At 40.5% G+C, this 25,898-nt stretch overlaps 2 protein-coding genes across 2 annotated transcripts; both read right to left on the bottom strand.

Moving 5' to 3' along the window:
* Nucleotides 1-664: 664 nt before the first annotated feature.
* Nucleotides 665-6,861, bottom strand: LOC117303754 (hematopoietic prostaglandin D synthase-like). The gene is made up of 5 exons (XM_033788080.1): nt 6,645-6,861; nt 3,308-3,400; nt 2,445-2,563; nt 2,225-2,335; nt 665-1,725 (listed from the first exon to the last, which is right to left on the bottom strand). The coding sequence occupies exons 1-5, from the start codon at nt 6,775-6,777 to the stop codon at nt 1,561-1,563; spliced, it is 621 nt and encodes a 206-aa protein (XP_033643971.1). The 5' UTR covers nt 6,778-6,861; the 3' UTR covers nt 665-1,560.
* A 2,283-nt stretch (nt 6,862-9,144) lies between these two features.
* On the bottom strand, nt 9,145-23,655 carry LOC117303993. Its single transcript, XM_033788465.1, has 11 exons — nt 23,518-23,655; nt 23,202-23,358; nt 21,869-21,961; nt 19,741-19,856; nt 18,811-18,915; nt 17,635-17,796; nt 12,962-13,109; nt 11,600-11,692; nt 11,334-11,452; nt 10,524-10,634; nt 9,145-9,870 (listed from the first exon to the last, which is right to left on the bottom strand). The coding sequence occupies exons 2-11, from the start codon at nt 23,332-23,334 to the stop codon at nt 9,706-9,708; spliced, it is 1,245 nt and encodes a 414-aa protein (XP_033644356.1). The 5' UTR covers nt 23,335-23,358; nt 23,518-23,655; the 3' UTR covers nt 9,145-9,705.
* Between the last annotated feature and the right edge of the window lie 2,243 nt (nt 23,656-25,898).

Below are 25,898 nucleotides of genomic sequence, written 5' to 3'. Positions count from 1 at the left end.
AATCAACATAAAACAAGGTGCTTATAGCGCATAAACTTGCTAAGGAGAGAACAAAATTGCTTACAAAAAATAGGTTACCAGCCACTTAGCATACGTTACCATTGGTGTGACTAGTTACCACAGCCATTTATTGCTAGCAAAGGACTTTGCTAAGCAGAATTCTTTGCCAAGCAGAAGTTTCTGATAAACAGTTTTATGAAATTGAGGCTATCCAAGTAGCTGCAACTAAAAACTGTATGTCGATTGCTTTACTTTCGATCAGTCCGAGGCTAAATCATTAAGATTATTATTAATTTTCTTTAAAAAACGACAGTGTTATATGGTGTGAATGGGAGACTTTTGGACGCTAGGTGGCAGCAGACTTACCAGGTAAATTTCCATTGTTTACGTAGTTCTGAGCGTGCGCACATGACCGAGAACACTGGATTTTACCTGGTCTGCTGCCACCAAGCGTCCCAAAAGTCTCCCATTGTTTCACCCATTTCTCAAAAACTAAAGCACCCAGTAAGTAATATTTTACACTGCTTTCTATCATCATTATCTTCAAAAGGTGTAAGTTTAATGTAAATCTGTGGACATTTTGAAAAAGTACCCAATCCTACAGATGAACATTTCAGTTGAAATAAACACTGGTTATTGCAAACTTGTTTGTTTATTTGTTTTATTTCCATTCATACATTCATAAGTACAGATATTTAATGAATAATTGTCAATACAAAATGTACAACACATTAATACAATACAATACAACTTGAATGGAGTTGACGTCCCGAGAAGGACTGGCCTTCTGTAGTGGAGCCCCGGTGTCCCAGGGAATTCTGTCCGCCGGAGATTCGGTCCCACAATGGGAAATTAACATAGCCTGTATAAGGATGCTTCAACAGAGGGCGCTACCATGCAGAAGAAGTTTGTAAATACAGGGTGCATTCGATCATATGATTCGATTAGCTTCCCTGGGTCGACCCCGATGTGGCGTATTTGATTTTTTTTCCAGGACGAACGTGGGCACATAATTACCCAACGTTCGTCCTGGAAAAGTCGCCTATTTTGTTTTCCAGTACGATTGTGTGCAGATGTTTACCCACGCCCCACCTGGCAAAAAACAAACAGACGCATCATCACGTGAGCCTTCTCGTCGTGACGTCAGTGCACCTCGGGTCAGCCCCAAGTGACCCTATCCACAAGGTGGGGCGTGGGTAAACATCTGCATACGTTCGTACTGGAAAACAAAACAGGACGAACGTTGGGTAATCATGTGCCCACGTTCGTCCTGGAAAAAAATAAAATACGCCACATCGGGCCCTTTATACATTTGAGTATAATAAAACCATAGAGCAATAATATATAAACGCGACTCTGCTCAGATAAAAAAATGAATGTTTTGTTGTCATTTTATTAAAGGAACTGGAGACTTTGAAACGCTAGTGACAGCAGATTTACCAGAGGTAAATTTCCATAGTTCTGAACAATGCACACTTTATCAAGAACATTAATGAATTACCCGGTAAGTCTGCTGCCACCTAGTGTCAAGTCCCCTCTCAATTGTTATGACGTCACAATCTACATGTCTGATTGGGGGCGTTTTTCAAGGTATGTGGCTACGTTCTTTTCAGCAGCAAATCGACCTCTGAGAGCTTTCAGCTTCGGGTACTTGTCTAGGACCGTCGGTTGAAGTTTCAACATGTGGTCCATACAAGTATAGAATGCAATGTCAGCAACAGAGATCTGGGGGAAAAGCAAAACAACAAACAAACAAGAATGACGGTTACTTCTCAAGGTAAAGGGATACACGTTTGATTTGGGCTGACGGCCTATGACCAACTGTCACCAGGGGGGGGGCACGTTGTTACCTTCTCCCGGGGATGAAACCGGGCTTGCCCCCTTCACAGTCCACAAGGATTCTTAGGCAAGGGTATATCAATCACGACACGCCAACGATTTAGCACAACAAGTGTCCGGAATAATTATAATACCCGTTTCAGACAGGTACTCCAGAGTCACGCCGAACCAAATAGGCTGAATTAAGTACATGAAAAGAATTCGACGTCTGAAACAGTTAGGAGTGAAGTCGAAAGATCGACTGTTGTAGTCATTCGGTTCGGCTCGACTCTGGAGCGCCTTGGTTTCAGACTTCGATCTTGTCATGCCACGAGCCAATGTTCATAATCTATTTGGTTGCCCTGTCTGAAACGGGTGTTACATACAAAAAAAAAACTTGACTTACCTTCTTGCCAACAAAAAATCCATCGCCGCCTTGGTTCGATTCCAACCTCTTTTCAAGCCGTCCCAACATGAGCGGTCCCTTCTCTTCGAAATATGCCTTGGCACTTTCAGCCTGTCAAATTCAAAGAATATAATATTTTTAATCCCCTTTTGTCGACAAACCCATCGAGGAAAAAATAGTGAAATCAGTAAAAGCATTCAAACTCAATTTATTAAACTACCTTTTTGGCTTCGTCCTTTTCGAAAATAACTTTTTCGACGAGTGGTTTCATGAGATCGTCTAACATTTCTCCCACGACATCGACTAGTGCTGTCTCCCAGCTATCGGCTCCTATCAAATCTGCGGGAGAACCGCGAGAGAGAGAGAGAGAGAGAGAGGGAGAATGAAATCAAAGCAGCACAAACAATATAAACTCTACCATCATGGGACCAAAGAGTGCTAAACGATGGATTCCATATGACGTCATTGACCGCCATCTTTGATGAAATGTGCAGGCACGTGAAAGGCTATCATTGGGCTGAGTGTGAGCTGTGCGGTAGATGACACTATGTGAGATCCATGAACCCACTATCGGTGGGTGCGTTCGTTTAGCTTCCCTGGGTCGACCCCGGTGTGTGGCGGTTTTTTTCTTCCAGGACGAACGTGGGTAATTGTCTGCACACGTTCGTCCTGGGGAAAAAAACCGTCACACACCGGGGTCGACCCAGGGAAGCTAAACGAACGCACCCTCTATGTTAGAGACCAGTGATTGAAACCCGGCTGCCTGTCACTAACGGCCCCTCACCACACCAAATGCAGCACACCTGAGTCTGGCACCCTGTGTTCGCAGGTGCGTTTGTTTGGACACAAAATGGCTTCTAATCGCAAGGTGTGGCTACACTCTCCATAGATGTATTGCACATAGGGTCATCGACCCCTTTGATGATAAATAACAGGAAAAGTGCACGCATTGGCTATCATTGGCGGAGAGTCTCTCAGCCAATGATAGCCTTGCATGCATGCACGTCTCATCAAAGATGGCGGCCAATGACGCCACGTGCTATCCATCTACAAACGGTTCTCGGTTATTCTATAAATACTCACCGAATTCCCTCCCGAGATATCCCTGAATTGCTCTCGTCTCGGGCAGCATTTTACCGTCGACTTCCAAGACTGGCATAGCGCCATTGGGCATCGCTGCAAACAAAACACATGACAATAATGTTAACAAGCGTCAAATCAATGAACTTCCGCGAGAGTTTTACTTACCACTTCGAAACCCACCCATCCATCCACTCATCGAACGAGATATTAAAATGATTTGTTACACCACTTACTGGCCATAGTTCAGACACACTCTCTTTGTGTAGCATTATTCACGAGCCTCACTCGACTATCATTTTTAGCAACTAAAGCTGTGACTGACCAAATCTGGCATGGAATTTCATCTTTGATGGGGCATTTTCATTGGGAAGTCTTACAGTCCAAAGGAAACTTTTTAAGTGGGGCACCAAGGCCAAGACGAGCGGCAACCAAGGTAATAGCCTCCGTGGTCGCGCATCCAATTCCAGGCATGCCTTGCCTGTTGTTATAAGAGTACAGCAAAACAAAAACATAGTGCAGTAAATGAGATTCCGGACTTCAGAATTGAGCATGCTCTCTATAACGAGGATTTACCGATTCGTTTACGTCATCATTACATTAAATATGCAATAAGTCAATCTACTGACCAACCATCTTTATAACATGACGAAGAGAACAGCAAAACAAAAACACAATGCAGAAAATGAGATTCAGTACTTTACCTGTACTCTTTAAAGGCACTGGACACTATTGGTAATTACTCAAAATAATTGTTAGCATCGAAACTTACTTTGTAACAAGCAATGGAGAGATGTTGATAGTATACAACATTATGAGAAACGGCTCCCTCTGAAGTAACATAGTTTTCGAGAAAGTCCACACAAATATTTGATGATTTGATTTCGAGACCTCAGAATTAGATTTTGAGGTCCAAAAATCAAGCATTTGAAAGCACACACAACTTCGATGATTGAGTTCAAATACTCACAGGTTGGTTATTTCATGCATATGTTGAGATACACCAAGTGGGAAGACTGGATTGACAATTACCAATATATCCATGTCTTTAAGAGCAGAAATTATAACGTGCTCTTAATAACGAGGGGTTTATTTTATTCGTTTGCCTCAATTATTCATCCCAAGACATATTATGCTGAGTCACTCTGACTGAAACATTAATTACCTCTAAAAGATGCAGAAATGCTGTGACGAGGGACTACTGTATTTGAATTGTTTACCTCAATTATCCATCCCAAGAAATATGTGGAGTCACTCTGGAATTCACAATAATCCCAAAAGGAAACACTCAAACCGTTTAATAACAGGCTCCCCCCCCCCCTCTGCTGTCAACAAATAGACTAAGCCGGTCGACCAACAAGTTTCATTCAAAGTGTTATGTAAGGAAAATTCTTTACTCGAATACATTCTGCGAGGTCATACGTGGCACTCCCTGCAGCCAATTTCACGAAACGCTAGGATTAGTCCTAAGGCCGTGTCCGAAACGGTGACTTCGGCTACAGCTAACTACGGCTAGATCGCGCGCGTCTGCCTATTCTTCAACACTGGTAGACGCGCTGATCTAGACGTAGCTGTAGCCGAAGTCGTCGTTTCGGACACGGCCTTAATAATTCTATCTCGAATTAGGGCGAGTTTAACTCGTCCTAAACTTAGGATGGGTTCAATGCGTTCCAACGTCTATGGATATGAAACTTAACTCGTCCTAAGTCATAAAGGATTAATCCGAAATTAGGAAGAGTTTGGTGAAATCAGGTTGGTTATTTCATGCATATGTTGAGATACACCAAGTGGGAAGACTTGATTGACAATTACCAATAGTGTCCAGTGTCTTTAAGAGCAGAAATTATAACGTGCTCTTAATAACGAGGGGTTTATTTTATTCGTTTGCCTCAATTATTCATCCCAAGACATATTATGCTGAGTCACTCTGACTGAAACATTAATTACCTCTAAAAGATGCAGAAATGCTGTGACGAGGGACTACTGTATTTGAATTGTTTACCTCAATTATCCATCCCAAGAAATATGTGGAGTCACCATGGAATTCACAATAATCCCAAAAGGAAACACTCAAACCGTTTAATAACAGGCTCCCCCCCCCCCCCCCCCCCCCTCTGCTGTCAACAAATAGACTAAGCCGGTCGACCAACAAGTTTCATTCAAAGTGTTATGTAAGGAAAATTCTTTGCTCGAATACATTCTGCGAGGTCATACGTGGCACTCCCTGCAGCCAATTTCACGAAACGCTAGGATTAGTCCTAAGGCCGTGTCCGAAACGGCGACTTCGGCTACAGCTACGGCTAGATCGCGCGCGTCTGCCTCGAATTAGGGCGAGTTTAACTCGTCCTAAACTTAGGATGGGTTCAATGCGTTCCAACGTCTATGGATATGAAACTTAACTCGTCCTAAGTCATAAAGGATTAATCCGAAATTAGGAAGAGTTTGGTGAAATCGTCGGCTGGACACCTTTGGTAATAATTGTCAAAGACCAGTATTCTGAATTGATGTGTTCCAAGATATGCATAAAATATCAAATCTGTAATTTTTGTTTACCTCAATTGGTCATCGAAGTTCCAAGAGATCAACGAAAGAAAAAACGCCCTTGTTGCACAACAATTATGTGTGTGCTTTGAGATGCCTAATAAAAGGCTTAAACTCGGAAGTTATTTCTTAAAATTACCTCTTTCTCAAAAACTGTGTTTCTTCAGAGGTTTCTCAAAATATGTTACAAAATATGTTACACCATCAGCAGCTCCCCATTTCTCGTTACCAAGTAAGTTTTATGCTAACAATATTTTTGAGTAATTACCAACAGTGATGTCCGGTCCCTAATAATACGTGATGGACCACTTGGAACCCGTTTACCTTAGAGTCCATGGCCCAATTTAAGAGCTATACTTACACAAAAATATAGCTAATCTAGAGGTAGAATATCCTTGGAATTGTATTTTCGTATGCTGCCACCACTTTTCCCAGCACTAATTTTTACCAAATAGAATATCTTATTTGAAGAAATTAATTAGATACCAAGTTATTTCATAACGAACGAAAAGTTGGTGCGGCAGTATACGGACCTTTTTTTCCATTTCAAAATTCATTCACACGGTAGATTCAGTATAGACTTGACTCAATTCCCAATCCCGTGAAGATTCCTTTTATTTTCAGTCCCATCGCCTAACATCAGAAAACTATACCCCAAACTATACCGCGCCATTCTCTTGACGGCGGATATGCTTATAGGACCTCTCGCAAAAGAACGGGACTTGAATCAAGTCTGACCGCACACGGGGAGGCAACAAGGGAGGGAGTGGCATGGTACGCTTTACATGAAATAACTTACTTGGTTTAAGGGCAGGCCAGTCCGCACCATCTACCCTTCGGTCTTCAAAGGGGACACCGGCGACCACGAAGCAGAGACGGGATATCTCGGCCCGCCCTTGGATGTTAAAATAGTTCAGCTTGTATGACGGCATCTTGATTTGTGGTGTGCTGGAGTTTAGTTCTAAAAATTACTGGACAGTCGGTTCCCTCTGAAGCAAGTGATGCTGTTTCGCTACGTCGATCGCCTATATATTGGTTATAACATGTTACGTAATGAGCATGTGTGGCTTTGTCACGTGTCCACAATCATGACAAGCATTTTTTTTTGTTCTTAGAAATAGAAAAGACACATCGGTATACTTGTGCAGCCTCCAATGCGGGTGCACCCGACTAAAATAAACTCACATAGCAAACAGTGTAAAGTGCTTGGTATTCAATAATATACGATAGGCGAACATTATTTATTGACTCCCTGAACTTTAATCCTCTGCTTAATTTATTATAAAGGGTGTGTTCGTTTAGCTGCCCTGGGTCTACCCCGGTGTGTGGCGGTTTTTTCCCCCCAGGACGAACGTGGGTAATTATCTGCACACGTTCGTCCTGGAAAGAAAAAAACGCCACACGACGGGGTCGACCCAGGGAAGCTAAACGAACGCACCCTTAGGGAGTCCCAGTGCCCGTCGAGTTATTCCCCCTCCAAATAAAAACACCCCAGTGTAATGTCCAAACGTCCGAGCATTAATCTTGAAAACTGTCCATATATCACCTCCCGGCAAACAACCCCGGGTTTTGGGCTGGGGTCTTACAATGTCGAGAATATTTTTGTTTTAAATAAGGCCCACGCCCTGTTTACTCCCTGGTAAACTGTTCATCAATGCGTTCGTTTAGCTCCCCTGGGTCGACCCCGGTGTGTGGCGTGTTTTTTTCCAGGACAAACGTGTGCAGATAATTACCCACGTTCGTCCTGAAAAAAAACCCGCCACACACCGGGGTCGACCTAGGGAAGCTAAACGAACGCACCCATTGTGGGGGCGGGGGGGGGGGGGGGGGGAGCAGCAAGTATACCCGTGACTGTCACGGATGAAGTGTGGGTGCTGAACACTGGACACGGCGGGGGGGGGGGGGGGGGGGGGTACAACAAGCGTTTTAGTTTTACCATGTCAGAATCACAATATCTTTTAGTTACATTAATAACCCAGTTTTTAATTGGCTTTTTATAGCAATATTACACTGTAGGCCTATTAGTGTTTTTCTGTTCCCTCAATTGTATCCGCGCCCCCCCCCTTTCCAATTTACTCCTTCTTCCTTACAAGTTTTCCTCTCACCGCTTTCAACGTCTTCGGGGAGGGGCTGTTTATAGTGAAAACATAGAGGAAGAAATATTATATGTTGAAAAGGAACGAGAAATCGTTACGAAACTCCTATAGAGTATACACACACTACCACTTTGAAAAGGGACTGTCTGAAAGTGTCCCATTACACTGGTCACAATTAGTTAAGTTTTCAACCTACCAGGGCCCAATTTTATGGCTCTGCTTACCGCCGAATTCTGCGCTTACGATCGCGATTCCCTGCTAACGTGCAGGCGCCGAATTTCTGCGCTAGCCTTATAAGCGTAGAATGCCTAGTGACGTGAAGTACGCATGCGCAGAATCCCAAATTCGCTGCTAACCCGTGAACTACGCTTGCCGTAAGCACAGAATTCCCTGCTTCCGTAAGCGCTGATTCTGTGCTTACGGTAAGCAGAGCCATGCAATTGGGCCCTGGTATAATGCACAAAATGCCTATAAGGAAATGCTCACTGCAATTTGCATTAGAAACCAAATTATTAGCCTTTGAGAAAGATTCGGCTATAGGTCGAAACGTCAGGGCCATATTTATTTTGCTCTGCTTAAAACGGGAAACAAAATAGTACAAACTAAACTCAATTCTGAAATATCATCAATATCAATTGTTTAATACTGGTACATAAATACATCCAACTTGAAGTACAAAATGACAACAATGTTGACCCGCTATATCAATAACATTTATGACGATAATATATAAGCTGCTCAATGATATAGTATACACATAATGAATGTTTATGAGTGCAATGGTGCGAATATGTTCATGAGTTGAAAGATGGAATGTTCTATTCAACGAGGCGGAGCCGAGTTGAATGGAACATTCCAGCTTTCAACGAATGAACATATTCGCACCATTGCACGAATGAAAAACATTCATTATTTGTTTTATATAACATCCAAGTAGAACTTTGTCATTTTGATTGAAAGAAACAACTTTCAAAACAAACAATTTCAACTGTAGATGCCGAATGCTAGTAATTTTACTATGCCTTCTTGCAGTAACACCTGCTGCGTTACCAAAGACACGCGCACGCAGTGATGTTTTTACTCAGCTTTTTCGTTCCATCCGAAAAGTACCATTGCACGCTGGCAGTGTGCCAGCGTGCAATGGTACTTTTCGGATGGAACGAAAAAGCACGGCGAGTGACTCAGCGTGCAATGGTACTTTTATTTGCTATCACGTGACGGACAATCCTCCAATCAAATGGCAAGGATCTGCTTGGGTGTTATATAATAATGAATACGATTTAGGGTTAACAAGAAATGAATACAGTTTCTTCCTCTGCGTTCTTGACTTGTGATTCGAGATGTCAGGGTTCAGCTCGGTCACTTATACTTTAAGGTTTAAGTTATTTTCCCACACCTCAGTTGAAATAAATATTTAAATACAAACATTGCCCCTTAACATTAAAACATTCATGATTTGAATGTAATTATTTGCATAAAAACACCGACTCTGTTTGAATGTTCCGATGGTGACCATGCTCTAAGTTCTGACGCCCATAAGTTCCGAAAAACCATGTTCCGAAAAACAAATGTGATTATTCGCTAGTGTTTGATGACTATAGGAAAATACATTTTTTTAATGTTGTCGGAACAAGGGTGTCAGTCTGTCAAATTATACATAGGGGTGTAACTTGACAGCTAAAATGACTATGGATTTCTATTCTTCTATTTTATGAAGGGAAAGACAAATTTTGAAGAAAATGTTCTACTTGATGACCCAATAATCTACACGTTTGTTACAGGACGTTTTTCAAGATACGCAGCCACCTCCTTTAGGGCAGCAACGCGACCTCTGAGAGCTTTTAGCTTCGGGTAGTCGTCTAGGGCTGTAGCCTTCACTTTCAATACGTTGTCCATACCATTGAAGAATATAATGTCTGCGAGAGAGATCTGTGGGCAGGCAAAACAACAAACAAACAAACAATAAACATGCAATAGGTAAGCAAACAACAGACATTACTTCAAATCAGTCATCATAACTGTATATATGACGTGTCTTGTTCGACTTATCTCACTTTTTTGAAAAAGCACCTCCACTGATTGTGTAAGTGTAAGTGGGTGTCGTGGCCGAGCGGACAAGCACCGAACTCAAGCTCTGGTGCTTCTGTTCAGCAGAGTGTGGGTTCGAATCCCTGTCGTGACACTAACTTGTGTCCCTGAGCAAGACACTTAACTATAAGTGCTTCACGGGGATCGCAAGACTTTGTTTGAAAAAATAATCAAGTGCTTCCAAAAATGGTCCAGCCGATAGCTCAAAGTTGCCGGTGAAACTAGGCTTTTAACAAGCGCAGTTGGACGCGTTGGTGACGAGTGAAGCTGTCTCTGTTGAACTGATGTAAATGTTTGGCTGACAGACGGGTAATTTGAGCAAAAAATTACGGCATGAGGATCTCAGGCCTCACGGAGATTTGGTTGCCCTTTTGTTTGTGTCGACACTTTCAAGTCCTTAGCGTTAATGAACAAAAATATTGATAATTCTGAGGATAATTCTGAGGATAATTCTGAGGCTTTATATAAGGTCATAAAAAGGAGACTTGTCTCACCTTGTTACCGACAAAATATCCATCTCCGTCTCCGTTTGCCTTCAATCTTTCTTCAAGCCTCTTAAACATAGGAGGTGCTGTCTCTTCGAAATATGTCTTGGTACTTTCAGCCTGTCAAAATTCAAAGAATATAATTTAAAGGAACACTTTGCCCTGGATCGGACGAGTTGGTCTATGAAAAGCGTTTGAAACCGTTTGTTATGAAATGCATATGGTTAGAAAGATGTTTTAAAAGTAGAATATAATGATCCACACAAGTATCACTCAAAATTGTACGGTTTTCATTAATTACGTCGCGAACTAACACGGTCGGCCAGACTCCCATAAATGGCCGACCGTGTTTGTCGACGAGGTAAAACGAAAACCACGCAATATTTGTGCAGATCATTGTATTCTACTTTTACAACATCTTTCTAACCATAACGATTTTATAACAAACGGTTTTAAAAGACCAACTCGACCGATCAAAGGCAACGTGTTCCTTTAATGCCTATCATTGACAGACCCACCTGCTATCGTGCAAAATATAGCAAAATCGGCTGTCCATAAAAAGTTGTGACGGTTGAGTGTATGACCGCGGCGTACTTATCCTTTTGATTGGTTTAGAGCACGTCACATAATGTGTCCTGTGCAAATTGTTAATAATAATGGGTCCGCCCCTAGAATTGTCAAATACCATTAAACCACCTTGAAGTGTGTGGAACCCATTGCTTATCAGTTAGTTTATCAATCTGTTTCAAAGCACTGCTGGTTGTCAAAACGGCAGGTTTAAAAAGAAAATTATAACGTCCAAAGTGGACTCTTGCGCACCTTTTTGGCCTCATCCTTTTCGAAAAAGACTTTGTCGGAGAAAGGTTTCTTGAGGTCGGATATCATTTCTGCCACCACGTTGACCAATGCGCTCTCCCAGTTATTGGTTCCCGCCAAATCTGTGAAGAAGAAAGATCAGAAAAAAAACAGAGAGACCATTGACATGAAATTCTAAGCAGTAAAGTAGTGAAACTATTTGTTTTTGTAAATAATGGAACATTCCTGGGAAGGGTGTGGATAAATTGAGTGCAGGATAAAATACTCACTGAACTCTCTTGCGAGATATCCCTGAATTGCTTGTGTTTCTGGTAGCATTTTACCGTCGACTTCCAATACTGGCATAGCGCCATTTGGCATCTCTGCAAATAAACCAAAACAAAACACAATAATTAGTGTAAGATCAAACAAAACGCTGATGGACTTCCTTGGAAACTTACCCCCCCCCCCAACTCACTCATCAAAAATCTAATGGATACATTCACATTGTAGGCTTATTCAAGATGTAGGCCTATTTAAGCAAGTAGTGGTTGCACTTAAAGTTGAAGACTAAAATTACCTAACAAATGGATGAGCTTTTTTTAGTCAGAGAGTAATTGTTGCTCACGAAAGAGCAAAACAAATATGTAATTAGCTATAGTCTTAAAGTGCTCCCACTTACCATTCCTAATTGTTTTATATATACTATAGACTAATGGCTATTTATTAAGTAATCATTAGCAAAGTTTAATTATACATTTAAAGCCCTTTCTGATTTGAGTTCAGCCAGTCACCGAGTGGGAGAGGTGGGTCTACAGGCTACTAGTATACGGGCCATGTTCATGTAAAGCAGCCAAAAGCTGTTTTGCATAATGGATTGGAAGAGCCGTATGGTCAACTGCGCGGTATTCCAGGTAAAAGAAATATGCCGAGTCACTCTCGGGCTATATTAAGAACCATTCACAACCCCCAAAGAACACACAAACCACCTGTATAGACGATGTGACCTGTGACATCACATGTTTACAAAAGAGCCACAGAGCCTGGACTTCCTGCATGCATGATTGTACACAGCCCAATGAAAGAAAACATAAAACTTTGCACTGTCTAATTCTTACCAACTTTTGATATGATAAAAGGGGCACATCTCAAAACTTGTCCAGTTTTTACTTTCATAGTTCTTTGATTTATGAGTGGAAATTATGATACGAAATGTCAACTTTCCCATATAAGACCTGTGCAGCTTGCCTGCCAGAATACTGAAAGAATGTACAAGGTCACACTAATTGTTGTAAACAAAGTTATAAGGGGTTGAATTGTGTTCCCCATTACTGTCTGATGTCAACTAAGTTTCCATTGAAAGTGTTACGTAAGAGTGAACACAAGGATTGCTCTCTTGCACGATTTCTGCAAAGTCATGCTCTATGGTTACATGGTGAACCCGGGTTTTAGGCCTACATAAAACCTCCTCTCAAGAATGAAGACTCCAGGTATTTAATTAGGCACCTGAAAGCACACTTTTAGGGGACAAATTGGGGCAAAACTTTCACAGATTTGTTATTTTATGCAAGTTGTTTAATACAAAGTGAGAATAGTGGTCTTTGACATTTTATACCAAAGGTGTCCAGTGCCTTAACATGAAATAAACTTTCTTGGTTTAAGGGCAGGCCAGTCAGCAAATTCTACCCTGAAGTCTTCAAAGGGAACACCGGCGACCACGAAGCACAGACGGGACACCTCACCCCTTCCTCGGACATTGAAGTAGTTCAGCTTGTAGGATGGCATCTTGTTTGAAAATTTCTACGACTGGACCTGTCTAATGCAACTCTCTGAAGTAAATGACAGTGTCTGTTTACGTCGGCCACCTCTTGTATTATATGAATCGATGTTACGTAGAGAGCATTTTTTTGCTTGGTCACTGTCCACAACCATGACGAAGCATTTTCCGTTCTTTTCAAATAAATACGCACACGTACCCCCTGTCGTAATTTATTCACACGGGTAAAGGTCTATGAATACCCCCGAAGGAATTTGAAGGCATACTGTTTCCCGTTTCGAATAATGTAACATGGTTTATGTACAATAATAATAATACAATGGTTTAAAGGCAGTGGATACTATTGGTAATTACTCAAAATAATTATCATCATAAAACCTTTCTTGATTACGAGTAACGGGGGGAGGTTGAAAGTATAAAACAATGTGAGGAGCAGCTCCCTCTGAAGTGTCGTAGTTTTCGAGAAAGAAGTAATTTTCATCGAATTTGATTTCGAGACCTCAAGTTTAGAATGTGAGGTCTCAAAATCAAGCATCAGAGAGCACACAACTTTGTGTGACAAGGGTGTTTTCTTCTTTCATTATTAATCTTGCAACTTCGACGACCGATTGAGCTCAAATTTTCACAGGTTTGTTATTTTATGCATATGTTGAGATACACCAGGTGAGAAGACTTGTCTTTGACAATAGTGTCCACTGTCTTTAAAGACGGTTGTTGGCAGTGTCCCCCCTATTTTAAATATTGAAGAAGAAAAAAAAATACCAGAAACAAACGTTGACATTTTATACGCATAGGCTAATACCGATTTTTTTCGAACTATTTTACAGTTTACATACACGCAATGTACAATAACGCCAGATTATCATATATAAAACAAATATAACAATAATTATAAAAAGGCGCTGCTTGTTAAAGGAAAGAGCAAACGGAAATTTAGAAAAAAGTGTCCACTGGAAAAGGGTGCACTCTCCTGTACCCCTTAAAAAAAAGCCGTGCTACTGGTCGGCTACGGCTTCGACTGGCTTGCCAAGCCAATGTTGCATTGAAGTATAGGACGGCCATGACTAGCAACAGCCGCAACGTTAGAAATGACCTTAATTTCAAACTTACAAAAAATAACACAAAGAGCAGAACACAAATGTCACCACTATATAAATCTCTTTTTATTTTGCAACAATATTAACATAACTGCTGTGGAGTTCACCAAGTATATTCAAACCATCTTCTGGTCATGGTCCTTTCATGTCCTAAAATATAGAATAAACAATCCATGCATACCGCAACTTTCCCTTTTCTAAGGAACTCATTTCAAAATTTGATCTTAAAGAATTTCCCAAATCACGAATATTTTGGAGTCAGTTATTGCCAAGATCCATTCTTGAAAAAAGATAACTACATTTGGCGACTCATAAAGATTATTTTCATGACAATATAACCACGAGCGTTCAAAATGTCATATCAAAGAGTTGAATACAAAATCACTCAGAAACCACATCGGCTGTCAGGACGGATTTCCTTTTATTGGCCATTTTGTTGATTCAAAAGTTTGACTCAGACAATAGCATCCCGTGTTAGTTTACGACGTTATAAGAAAAACCAGACATATTTGTGTGGATCATTATATTCTACTTTTAAAACATCTTTCAAACCAATTATGCATTTCATAACAAAACGGTTTCAAACGCTTTTCATATACCAACTCGCCCGATCTAAGACAAAGTGTCCCTTTAAATGCACAAGCCTGTTTTTCAATTCCTTTCAGGTTTGTTTATAGTGGTCCTTTTCAAAATCATGGCTTAGGCTTTGACAGTTCCTAAACCAGAGATGTAGCCTAATCCATGGTTCACAAAATGGCCACTATCTTTGCAGCAAAGGAAAAACATAATGGCTGGTCAGGTTAACGGTCTAAAACAATCCCTTCAATGTTGATTTACATCGACAGCAGTGTAGTCTCTCGACAAGCAGTGTTTAAGCTTTACATTATGATTGCTTAAGTTACTGTCGGTCATAGACTTACAGAGCAGCCTGGTTAGAGCGCCTTGAAATAAGGCTACACATAATTAAGAATACTACAATGGTAATTCATACTAATGCAAAATTAATCACGCTTTACAATCTTTTTTCTTATCAAAACACAATATGAATTTTTTTCATCAAAAACAAGGTGAAAAAAGTTCACTTTGCTTTGATGAACTTTTTTGAACCAGGGCCCAATTTCATAGAGCTGCTTAAGCACAAAATTTTGCTTAAGCAAAAAAATACTTGCTTAGTAAAATCTGACTACCGGCCAAGACTCCACTCAATTGTTATGCTAAGTAAACAACAGCTAAATGTATATGGCATGAAATTTGGGCTAGTGTAAAACATGTGTAAAATAAGCGAGCTATTTTCGGGCTTAAGCAAATTTTTTGCTTAAGCAGCTCAATGAAATTGGCCCCTGTTAATGTATTCACTGGGGCATGAGGTTGAAGTTTGAGACAAAACTGAAAACATTTCAGTAAATGGAAACTGGAGATAAACCAATGGGAGACTTTCCAACACTAAGGTAAATTGTTTAAGTAGTTCTGAACAAGCGCACAATTCTGAGAACAGTGGCTTTACCCAGGTAAGTCTGCTGCCACCTATCATCCCAGAAAGTCCCCTATTGAAAGGGTAAATAAGCGATGTCGTAACGCATCCTCTACTACAACAATTTTGGGCATTAAGATCTTAAACTGTGTGTCACTGTGTGAACTTCGACCCAGACATTTTGAGCAACAAAGTGAGTAAATAGAAAACAGGAGACAAGATGGCACTTTTTAAGTGGAATGGTTAAAACTGTTGCCACATCTACTGGATACAGAGCTGTGTGTTGAAAGAGGTAGGAGATTAAAGGGGCTGTTGTAGGTGTACATGGAAATATGAACTCTCATACAGTTACAGCTTTTGCGCATGCACAATTGCTCTCTATAGCTATGGTACAGAGGGAGGGCGCACACATGCAGTAACCGGCTGAGAGTTCATAATTCCATGTACAACAACAGTCCTGCGTTGATCTTGACCACACAGCACCTTTAAAGGAAGTGGACACTATTGGTAAGTGTCAAAGACTAGCCTTCACAGTTGGTGTATCTCAACATATGCATAAAATAACAAACCTGTGAAACTTTGAGCTCAATCGGTCATCGGACTTGCGAGATAATAATGGAAGAAGAAAACACCCTTGTCACACAAAGTTGTGTGCGTTTAGATGGTTGATTTCGAGACCTCAAGTTCTAAATCTGAGTTCTCGAAATCAAATTTGTGGAAAACTACTTCATTCTCGAAAACTATGGCACTTCAGAGGGAGCAGTTTCTCACAATGTTTTATACCATAAACCTCTCCCCGTTACTCGTCACCAAGAAAGGTTTTATGCTAATAATTATTTTGAGTAATTACCAATAGTGTCCACTGCCTTTAAGTAACCTCTTTTCATTGGTCAGATGGATTTTTATTTTTTAAATGTCGCAAAAAGAATTGTGCTGTCTAGTCTAGAATCCTGTGTGCATCTTTAGACAAAAAATTGCTGATAAACTTAAGTTGTTGCAACTCTCCCACTACAGGATTTGACTGGAAGAATCAAACAGCGCCCTCTTGTGGCCTAACCATTGTTTTCACCTTTACACAGGAAATCTGATAAACAATGTATTTGGGCAGATCATTATTTTTGAGGTTCTAGAAAAATGCACCAAATCAAAGAAGCACTTCTCGGATAATGAGTAACTACCAACAAGACAGTCACAGAATATGCTTGCAAAGTGACAACCAAAACTGAACTCTCTCTTGTGAGAAGTGTTGATTCTGACAAGAACCCAATCGAGAAATTTGTCTTGAAGTTCCGATCAGTGTACTCGGCTCGTCTTCAGTAGGGTGCTTGTCATCAACTCGTCTTCTCCAAAAGATGAGAAGAATTTACTTTTTAAAAAAGGTTGAAACAAATTTCTCAATCCCAGTCCTTCTCCGACGGGGTTCTCCTTAGGATTTGACAAAACTGTCTGGATGAAAAAATTGAAGATTTTTGGTCGAAGCATGCTAAAATGAAACAAGGTCTTCAGAATGTTTTCTACTTTGTGTTTATCTTAGTTTTAGAAGCCCTACTACTGTGATTTTTTTAATATTTTTGTTTTGGTATTGTCCGAAAATTGTGCGTTTCTGCACGCAATTCAAAACCATGTCTAAACGAGCGCTTCTTAGAAGAGAGTTCAATTATATGGTCGACCTCAGCAAGATAATTTTGCGTTCCTAAGGATATAATGTTCAAGCACTACCAAAGTGGAAGTTTAGTTAGATTTTTAATCTTTGTAGATAGAGAAAAATATTTACTTCTTAGTAAACAACTATATAATGTCGAAAGATTTTGTTAAAAAATATTTCAATCAACTTTTTAAGATTTGAATAAAAAGTATATACTGGTGCTGATTCTATTTTAGAACTTGAAGAAATCTTTACAATTTATTTTTGCAATCATTCTAATCATATAGATGTTTGGAAACTACCTTCATGATTCGTCCTGGTTTTAAGAGTTTTTAAAACTCAGTAACTGGACGTGTCTCAATCCATTTGGCTATTTTTGGGAGCTCCATGACGCGTTTCCGAAGCGCCAGAAGGGTTGGGAAGTTATCCATCGCGCCTTCAGAATTTCGGAGATACCAGTCACTCGCCATCATCATGCTGAAGTCGGCCAAGGACAGCTGGAAGGTAACAAAAAAGATTGGCGAAATTGAAAAAGTCTAAACCTGTGTTCCCATCATGACTTTTCTGTAGAATGACAAAATTAAATAATACACCCGAGGGCTTCTCAAAGCGCTTCCGACATTATTACCCCTGGTGACTGGGCCTTAAATCATTCCTTAAACCATCTCAACTCCCTGGGGAGTATACAGCCTGTGCAACAATTATAAGTGCTACTTGGCTAAACCAATCACAAGAACCATCTCTGCCCTCACTGGTACCCATTTACCCCTGGGTGAGGAAAAGCACACACTCTGCTAAACAGAAGCACCAGAGCTTGAGTTCGGTGCTCTTATCCACTCGGCCACGACACCCTATGGGAACGCATGGTAAACTGATCTCCCTGTCAACTACAGCAATTATATGTAAAACTTAAAGGTGGAAAGAGGTCGGCGAGGTCGCGGAAGACTTTTGCGGAGCCGCGTTAATTTAACAGGGCTGCTAAAAAGTCCAATGGGAAAACGCTGTAAAACGCTTTGCCAAAGTCATGTAATATAAGTCCAGGTGGGAACGCACGGTAAAGTTACACCAAAGCCAGTCACAGTTACTTTCCGCGTCGCAGTGGGAGAAAAAGTCCAATGCTTCGCACAAAGCTGACCATTTTAGGTTCAGAGTGCAAAAAAAAAAAAATGGACACTGAAATTTGGCTGCGTGTGGCCTCATTCCTCCACTATTCTCTTCTCTTACGGCATTTCAGACCAACTGTTCGACTTCAAAGGTTAGTAGGCCTGACCATGTGGTAAGGTTCCAGTCCTTCGAAATCCTTCACTTTGGCAATTGGATATAGACTGTATTGGCTATGAGGTTACCATTCAAATACCTGCCCACAACATGGCGTCTGTGAGCTTGTGCGTGTGCGTGTACGTGTGTGTGCCATAAAAATCAAGCCACTTTCACAGCAACAAAGGGGTTATTCGATACAGTCTATAGATGGACTTTGGAAGTGTAGAGTTAATTCCAGAATTTCTAGCTACCTTGTTTTCAACGAAATAGTCGTCATTTCCGAGAAGTTTCTCAAGACGCTTCAATACAACTTGTCCGTTACCACCGTCTGAATAAAACTCTGCCTTCTTCTTGGCCTGCAAATAAAATTAAAAAAATTATTTTGTGTACAATACATTTCTTGGACTTGGACAAAATATAGAAAGTTCATGTTAATAATCAGAATACTCTTTACAAACCAAGGCTGAACAGCCACGTCAATTTGAGGGCTACACTTAACTGATTTGGGCTGTCAACCCAATTCAACTGTCACTAGAGACATGCTGTCGCCCAATCCTGAAACAGGATTACCCTCTTCACGGTTCATAAGGATGTAGGCATGGGTATCATCCACTAGGAGCCTGGCTGGTAGAGGAGAATGCCTTACCTTCCTAACATTAATTTACAAAGCAATTATCGACACAAGTGTCACGACATGATCAGGATTCCCATACACTGCTACTGACAACATCAAAGCTTGGGTGAAGTGCACTAGACCGCTCCACCATGACACGCCACAAATGACTCAAATTGTTGGTTTGATTCCCACCCAATTTATATGATAGTAGTTAAGTTAACACAAATCGGTTCACGGGCAAAGGACAAATAAAATCAGAGAGAAACCCTTTTCAGAACCACAGCTTTGGCTTCCTTTTTTGAGTCCTGCTAGAAGCCCTTAGCGCATGTTTTTTAATTTTGTTATTTACTGGGCCTAAGCATCAGCCACACTTTCCATGGTTTAAACAAAGATTGCAGATTGCCTCCCGAAAAGTGAAGTCTGACCTCGGAAACACAAGTTCTTGAATCTGTTCAGCCAAAATGTTTTGGCAGGGGGTCCAGTCAAAAGCAATTAATTGTTATAATTTGCTTTGGCTGATAACTAACCAAAGTTTAAAAAAAACATTAAGAAGATATTTTCTTGCCTTTTCCTCCTCGTTTTGCTCGGCGAAAAACTTTCGGAGACCTTGTAACAGGTCATCGATTGTTTCGCAGACAACATCCACACAAGCAGTATCCAAGCTTGTCGAGCCATAGAATCCTGAAAAACAATAATCACAACAAATGACAGTGAAGATAACAATGAGAAGTCCCCTAATCCATCAAGTAAAAAAAAAGGAAAAAATTACTTTCGTTTCTCACCAAGTTTAGTTTCTAATCTAGGTCATTAAATTTTGGGGTATTTACCAATTACCCTACCATTAAAGGCACTGGACACTACTGGTAATTACTCCAAATAATTGTTAGCGTAAAAACTTACTTGTTGATAGTACAAAACATTGTGAGAAAGGGCTCCCTCTGAAGTAAGGTTAGTTTTTGATAAAGAAGTAATTTCACACTAAAATATTTGACCTCAGCTGAGTTCTCTTATTCAAGCATCTGAAAGCACTCAGGGTGTTTTTTTTTCTTCAATATTCTCTATCAGCTTCGACGACCATAGTAATAAGACAACTATCAAAGGTGTCCAGTGCCTTTAAAAGTTTCCAGGTCATTAATTTTGTGGGTATTTACCAATGACACCCCCCCCCACCATTAAAGGGGCTGTGTTGTTATGATCACAGCAGGCCAGTGCCTGTACATGGAATAGCAAACTTGGTTAAGAGTACCTAATTTCATGTCCGCCAAAGAGGAAATCTGACCACCACCTTTTCATTATAATTATGCCCACAAAAAGGCCACGTTACCCAAACACATGCAGCCCTGTATGCTTCGTTTTTGAAAGGGCTTTTGCATCAACTCAAGGCATATTCTCATTGGTAACGGGCACCCTATGAGGAAATTGTAAATTTCTACTGGTGCAATTCAAGGGCACCAAGGCAATCGCCTTTGTTGCCTTCGTGAAGTGTTTAATCAGTGGCCAAGCGGATAAGAGCGCCGAACTCGAGCTCTTGTGATTCTGTTCAGCAGAGTGGGAGTCGGGACACTTGTGTCCCTGAGCAAGACAGTTAACTATGCTTCTCTCCATCCAGGGGTAAAATGGTTACCTGTGAGGGCAGAGATAGTTTGTGTGATAGATTAAGCCGAGTAGCGCATGTTGCACAGGCTGTAAACTCCCCAGGGAGCTGATTGTTTTAAGGAATGGTTTAAAGGCAGTGGACACTATTGGTAATTGTCAAAGACTAGCCTTCACAGTTGGTGTATCTCAACATATGCATAAATTAACAAACCTGTGAAAATTTGAGCTCAATCGGTCTTCGAACTTGCGAGATAATAATGAAAGAAAAAACACCTATGTTACACGAAGTTGTGTGCGTTTAGATGGTTGATTTCGAGACCTCAAGTTCTAAATCTGAGGTCTTGAAATCAAATTCGTGGAAAATTACTTCTTTCTCAAAAACTATGGCACTTCAGAGGGAGCCGTTTCTCACAAAGTTTTATACCATCAACCTCTCCCCATTACTCGTCACCAAGAAAGGTTTTAAGCTAAAAATTATTTTGAGTAAATTAATACCAATAGTGTCCACTGATTTTAAGGCTCAGTGACCAGGGCTTTGAGGCTTTGAGACCCCCTTCGGGTGTGAAAAGCGCTATATAAAAAGTGGTTATTATTATTAATTAACCTCATGTATAGAATCCTCTAATCTGATTGGTTAAAAATGGAGTCATGAAATAGCTATGCCCCCCTTTTCTATCAAGATGACGTCATAGTGACTATGCAGATCCATTAGGCCCCGCCCACCACGCACGTGTGAGCAAGAACACGTGAGCCTCTCCAATGCCTTTCTGCGACCTTTCTTCGCAGACAACCTTTCACCGTAAAGTCAGAGTGTTGTTGATTAGAAGAATCTTAATCCGGTATATAAAAGAAACATTGACTGCTTAATTATCAGGGAACAGGTTAAGTTATAGGCCCTCGGTGATGTCAAAACCATGGCTATGCCCTCAGCTTCGCTTCGGCATTACATAGGCATGGTTTTGACATCACCTTGGGCCTATAATTTTAACTGTGCCCCTCATAGCAGTCAATATTTCCATATTATAATTTTAAAAGAGGCAGTCAGATTTTGAAAATGAAACCAAACAGTTTGTGTTTTGGTGTCTGTAAAAACCTACCAAACTCCCTAGCAAGGTATCGGCAAAATGCTTTGCTCTGCGGAATGACCTGACCATCTACTTCAAGGATTGGTAGCTGACCTTGTGGAGTGTCTAAACAAAAAACAAAAGGTAAACAAATAAATAAACAACAGTGTAAACAAATAATGTCAATAACAACCAATAGCAACTATTGACCAAATTAAACTTGTGCTACTAGATTGGTTTTCTCAACGTAATGTACTGAGGTTCATTACACTATCGGCGTTCATGGAGACAATAGCAGAACGAAACTCAAGCTTCTTCTTCTTGTGTGTCCATGCTGCTCAAATGCTATCCCTCCAGTAGTTGTCACACTGAAGGTCAGTGTCAATAGCCTTAAAGGCAGTGGACACTATTGGTAATTGTCAATGACTAGCCTTCAAAATTTGAGCTCAATCGGTCATAATAATGAAAGAAAAATAACCCTTGTCACACGAAGTTGTGTGCGTTTAGATGTTTGATTTCGAGACCTCAAGTTCTAAATCTGAGGTCTCAAAATCAAATTCGTGGAAAATTACTTCTTTCTTGAAAACTATGGCACTTCAGAGGGAGCCGTTTCTCATAACGTTTTATACCATCAACCTCTCCCCATTACTCGTCACCAAGAAAGGTTTTATGCCAATAATTATTTTGAGTAATTGCCAATAGTGTCCACTGTCTTTAAGCAAGGCCTAATTTCATAGAGCTGCTATTAAGCACAAAAATACTATATTATTTCATATCGAATGAAAAAGTGGTGGTGCCATACGGAAACTTTTCACGATTTCCATGCATGATTTATTATGATCTATAGATATTACACTAATTTTATTTCTATTTTTTTAGTTGAAATATTTTAAAAATGATTATCAAAATATGACCCAAAGTTTCAGTACCTTGCGGTTTGCTTGGAACTAAAAATGAAATAAACAATGTGATAGATAGCCCCAAATAGTTTAACCATGGAGGAATAAATAAGAATATTCCTCCATGGTTTAAAGGAACACGTTGCCTTGGATCGGTCAAAATTTTGACTCCCATAAATGGCCGACCGTGATACTTCGCGACGTAAAAAGAAAACTTTTGAGTGATACTTGTGTGGATCATTATATTCTACTTTTAAAACATCTTTCTAACCATATACATTTCATAACAAACTGTTTCAAACGCTTGTTATAGACCAACTCGTCCGATCCAAGGCAACGTGTTCCTTTAACAACAATGGCTCCATGGTTTAACCATGAACCAATGTCAAGCACTAACTAAAAACATTATTTTGAACATGGACTGGAGCAATAAAATAGTTTATTGCTCCATGTTTTGAACAACTTACTTGGTTTCATATCAGGCCATTGGTCCCGTTCAATACGAACATCTTCGTACTCGACCCCCTTCTCTGCAAACATCAGCCGGGCCAACTCGGCCAGACCTCTGGCGTTGAAATACGTCAACTTGTATGTCGGCATGGTGGCTACAAATTGTTGCTTTCTCTGTAGTAAGTTTTTTGGGGAGACAACGTTAGGAAATGTTAGTGCTAATAATACTAATAAAAATAGGCTTGCAGAATGGCTGGTACGTGGCGGTACTACTAGCTACTACTAATTCAAATTGTCGTTAATTAAAGTTTAAATGGTTGATGATTGACTTGCCTGAGAGGGAGTAAACTGCCTGGATGTTTACGACCGTGCGACGTGTATGTTGTTTTGTAATTGTAGCTAGCTAGCTAAGGTCAAACTCTGCGATTTCTGGGATGGTTGGGGGCGAGATTTTCACAGGCACGGATCTCGTGCCGTGTATTCTAACCGTTAATCCAACTCCAGCCGGAAAATCGTTTCAAATGAATGTTGGGTAGGCGGGGCGGGGTGGGGGCATGCAATGCACTGTGTGAAGCTCCCCCCCCCCCCAACCACAAAAGCTCACGTTCATTTAGCAGGGAATCGCAAGTAATTGATTAACACTTCCAAACCATGAATCAAATAAAAACACAAACAAATCACACATAATCACGCGCTCACACGAACACCACACTTTGGTGGGTGGGGCGATGACAAATTACTGGCGGAGCCAAAAGCCGCAGCCAACATTATTACATTAGCACAAAGATTGTGTCTAATATTGTGATCTGGAGGTTTATTGAGGTCAAAAGTGGCCATCTGCTTTTCTTGGTTCAGAATAGGGCCTATAGATAGAAAAGCAGATTTGATGTTTTTTTTTATATGAATTTGTCTACTTGGTCAGATTGAACGTTTTGGAAAACTTTCCATCTACTTTTCGACTTTTCTGTTACCAGATCGAGAAGCAGATTTTTCTTATCTATTGCTGGTGGGCGAAAATTTTTTCAGTCAGGCGGCTCCATGGAAGAAGTGTTTCAGTGATTGACCGCGCAGGCGGCGCGGCATCTCAAAGGAAATACACGTACACGCGGAGGTATAGGTTTCACATGGTTTCAATTCACGGCTCCACCCAATAGGATTCCTTCATTATCAAAACGGGGTGAGTTTCCCTTGCGGTTTATTACAAATTAAACGAGTGACACGTTTTGACGTGTTCAATCATGGAGATTAACCGAATTGCGTCATAGTTGAAGGACCAGTCTTGTAAAATCATGCACTTGTATAACAAATCTAACCTTTAACGTCAGCAGGTCTCCTTTGCTCATGAGCTAATTCTACCTCCATGCTCCCTACGACCATTATTATCTCTATTGTCTTGAACCCCTGTTGTAAAGTAGACTGAACCCCCTATTGTAAAGTAGACTTTTACCCAGCATCGTAGAAGAGCCGATGGTGGTGTTGGTGCCTGGATATTAGTTCAGTCCAGAGGTAGTTTATAACAGTTATACCATACATCACACAACATCATCATGTCCCATAGCCTTGCGGGCCGTTATGAGATGGGGCGACCCTCCACTCTGACTTGACGATTTTTGCTCCACTTTTCTCGGTTTTCTCGGTTTTCTCGGATTTGCCTTGGGTATCATACTGTCATCGCTTCGACAGACTAGACCCTTGGATTGGAGACTAATATTTGCAAGTGAGTGTTGGTGATGTGACCAAACCGCCGTTTTCTCTTCTTTGCTGTAAGAAGGCTTTCCTGCTGCCCGATGTGAGTGGTGAGTGGTGACCAGCTTTCTGACCTTGGTATTTGGTGTGTATGAGGTGTGTATAGTAAGAAGTCTTTAAAATTAATTAAACTCAGACTCGGAGGCATTGAGACATTGGTGCGTTATTCAACCTCGTCTATCACATAAAGCTGTTTCAACGATTCCCCCTCTCCGGACCCCCTCTCCTTATAATATAGCAGGTAAGACAAGTCACTTATTTATACTTATTGTACAATATTTAGACTTTCACTTTCACATCGAGAAAGCAGATACTATTATATAGCAGATTATAATAAGTAAATTTTTGGTCTTTGAATTTAGGGGATTCTTTGGCAATTACTATTCTTCGAAAAGTGTTCAGTTTGTATTTTGTTTTCATTATACAATCATGGTTCAAATGGAGGTTGTGTACTACATGCAGTCTTGTGGTTTTTGATTCGGAACATGACTCTTGTAATTTGTAAGCTTTTTTATTTTTAATTTATCCATAGACAGGCTTTAATTTACTAGGATTATTAGATTGTTTATTAGACTGTGCAGGAAACACAAACATTGGTTGCTGTTGTTTTTCGTCATTCATCTGTATCATGCTGGAGGTTTCTTTCTATATTCACGATCTGATGATGAACAATAGTAAGCAATGCTTCGAAAGCCGGCATGCAGATAATATTATAATTTTGTTTATAAGTGTTGCATTTTATGCCCCGTCCCCCCTTCGCAAAACTGATTTAACACAGCTACCGACCAATCTTTCTTAGGGCTTTCTTTTGCTTTTCAATATTAAGTTATAGACATATTTTAGGTGTATTGTTTAAAGGCAGTACACACTATTGGTAACTACTCCAAATAAATAATTACCTTACTTTGTAACGATCAGTAATGGGGAGCTGTTGATATAGTATAAAACATTGTGAGAAACGGCTCCCT

The sequence above is a fragment of the Asterias rubens genome, chromosome 20 (genome assembly GCF_902459465.1).
Source record: "Asterias rubens chromosome 20, eAstRub1.3, whole genome shotgun sequence".
In the NCBI taxonomy this organism is placed as follows: Eukaryota; Metazoa; Echinodermata; class Asteroidea; order Forcipulatida; family Asteriidae; genus Asterias; species Asterias rubens.
Note: the sequence above shows the minus strand (reverse complement) of the source record. Positions and strands in the feature narration are given on the sequence as shown.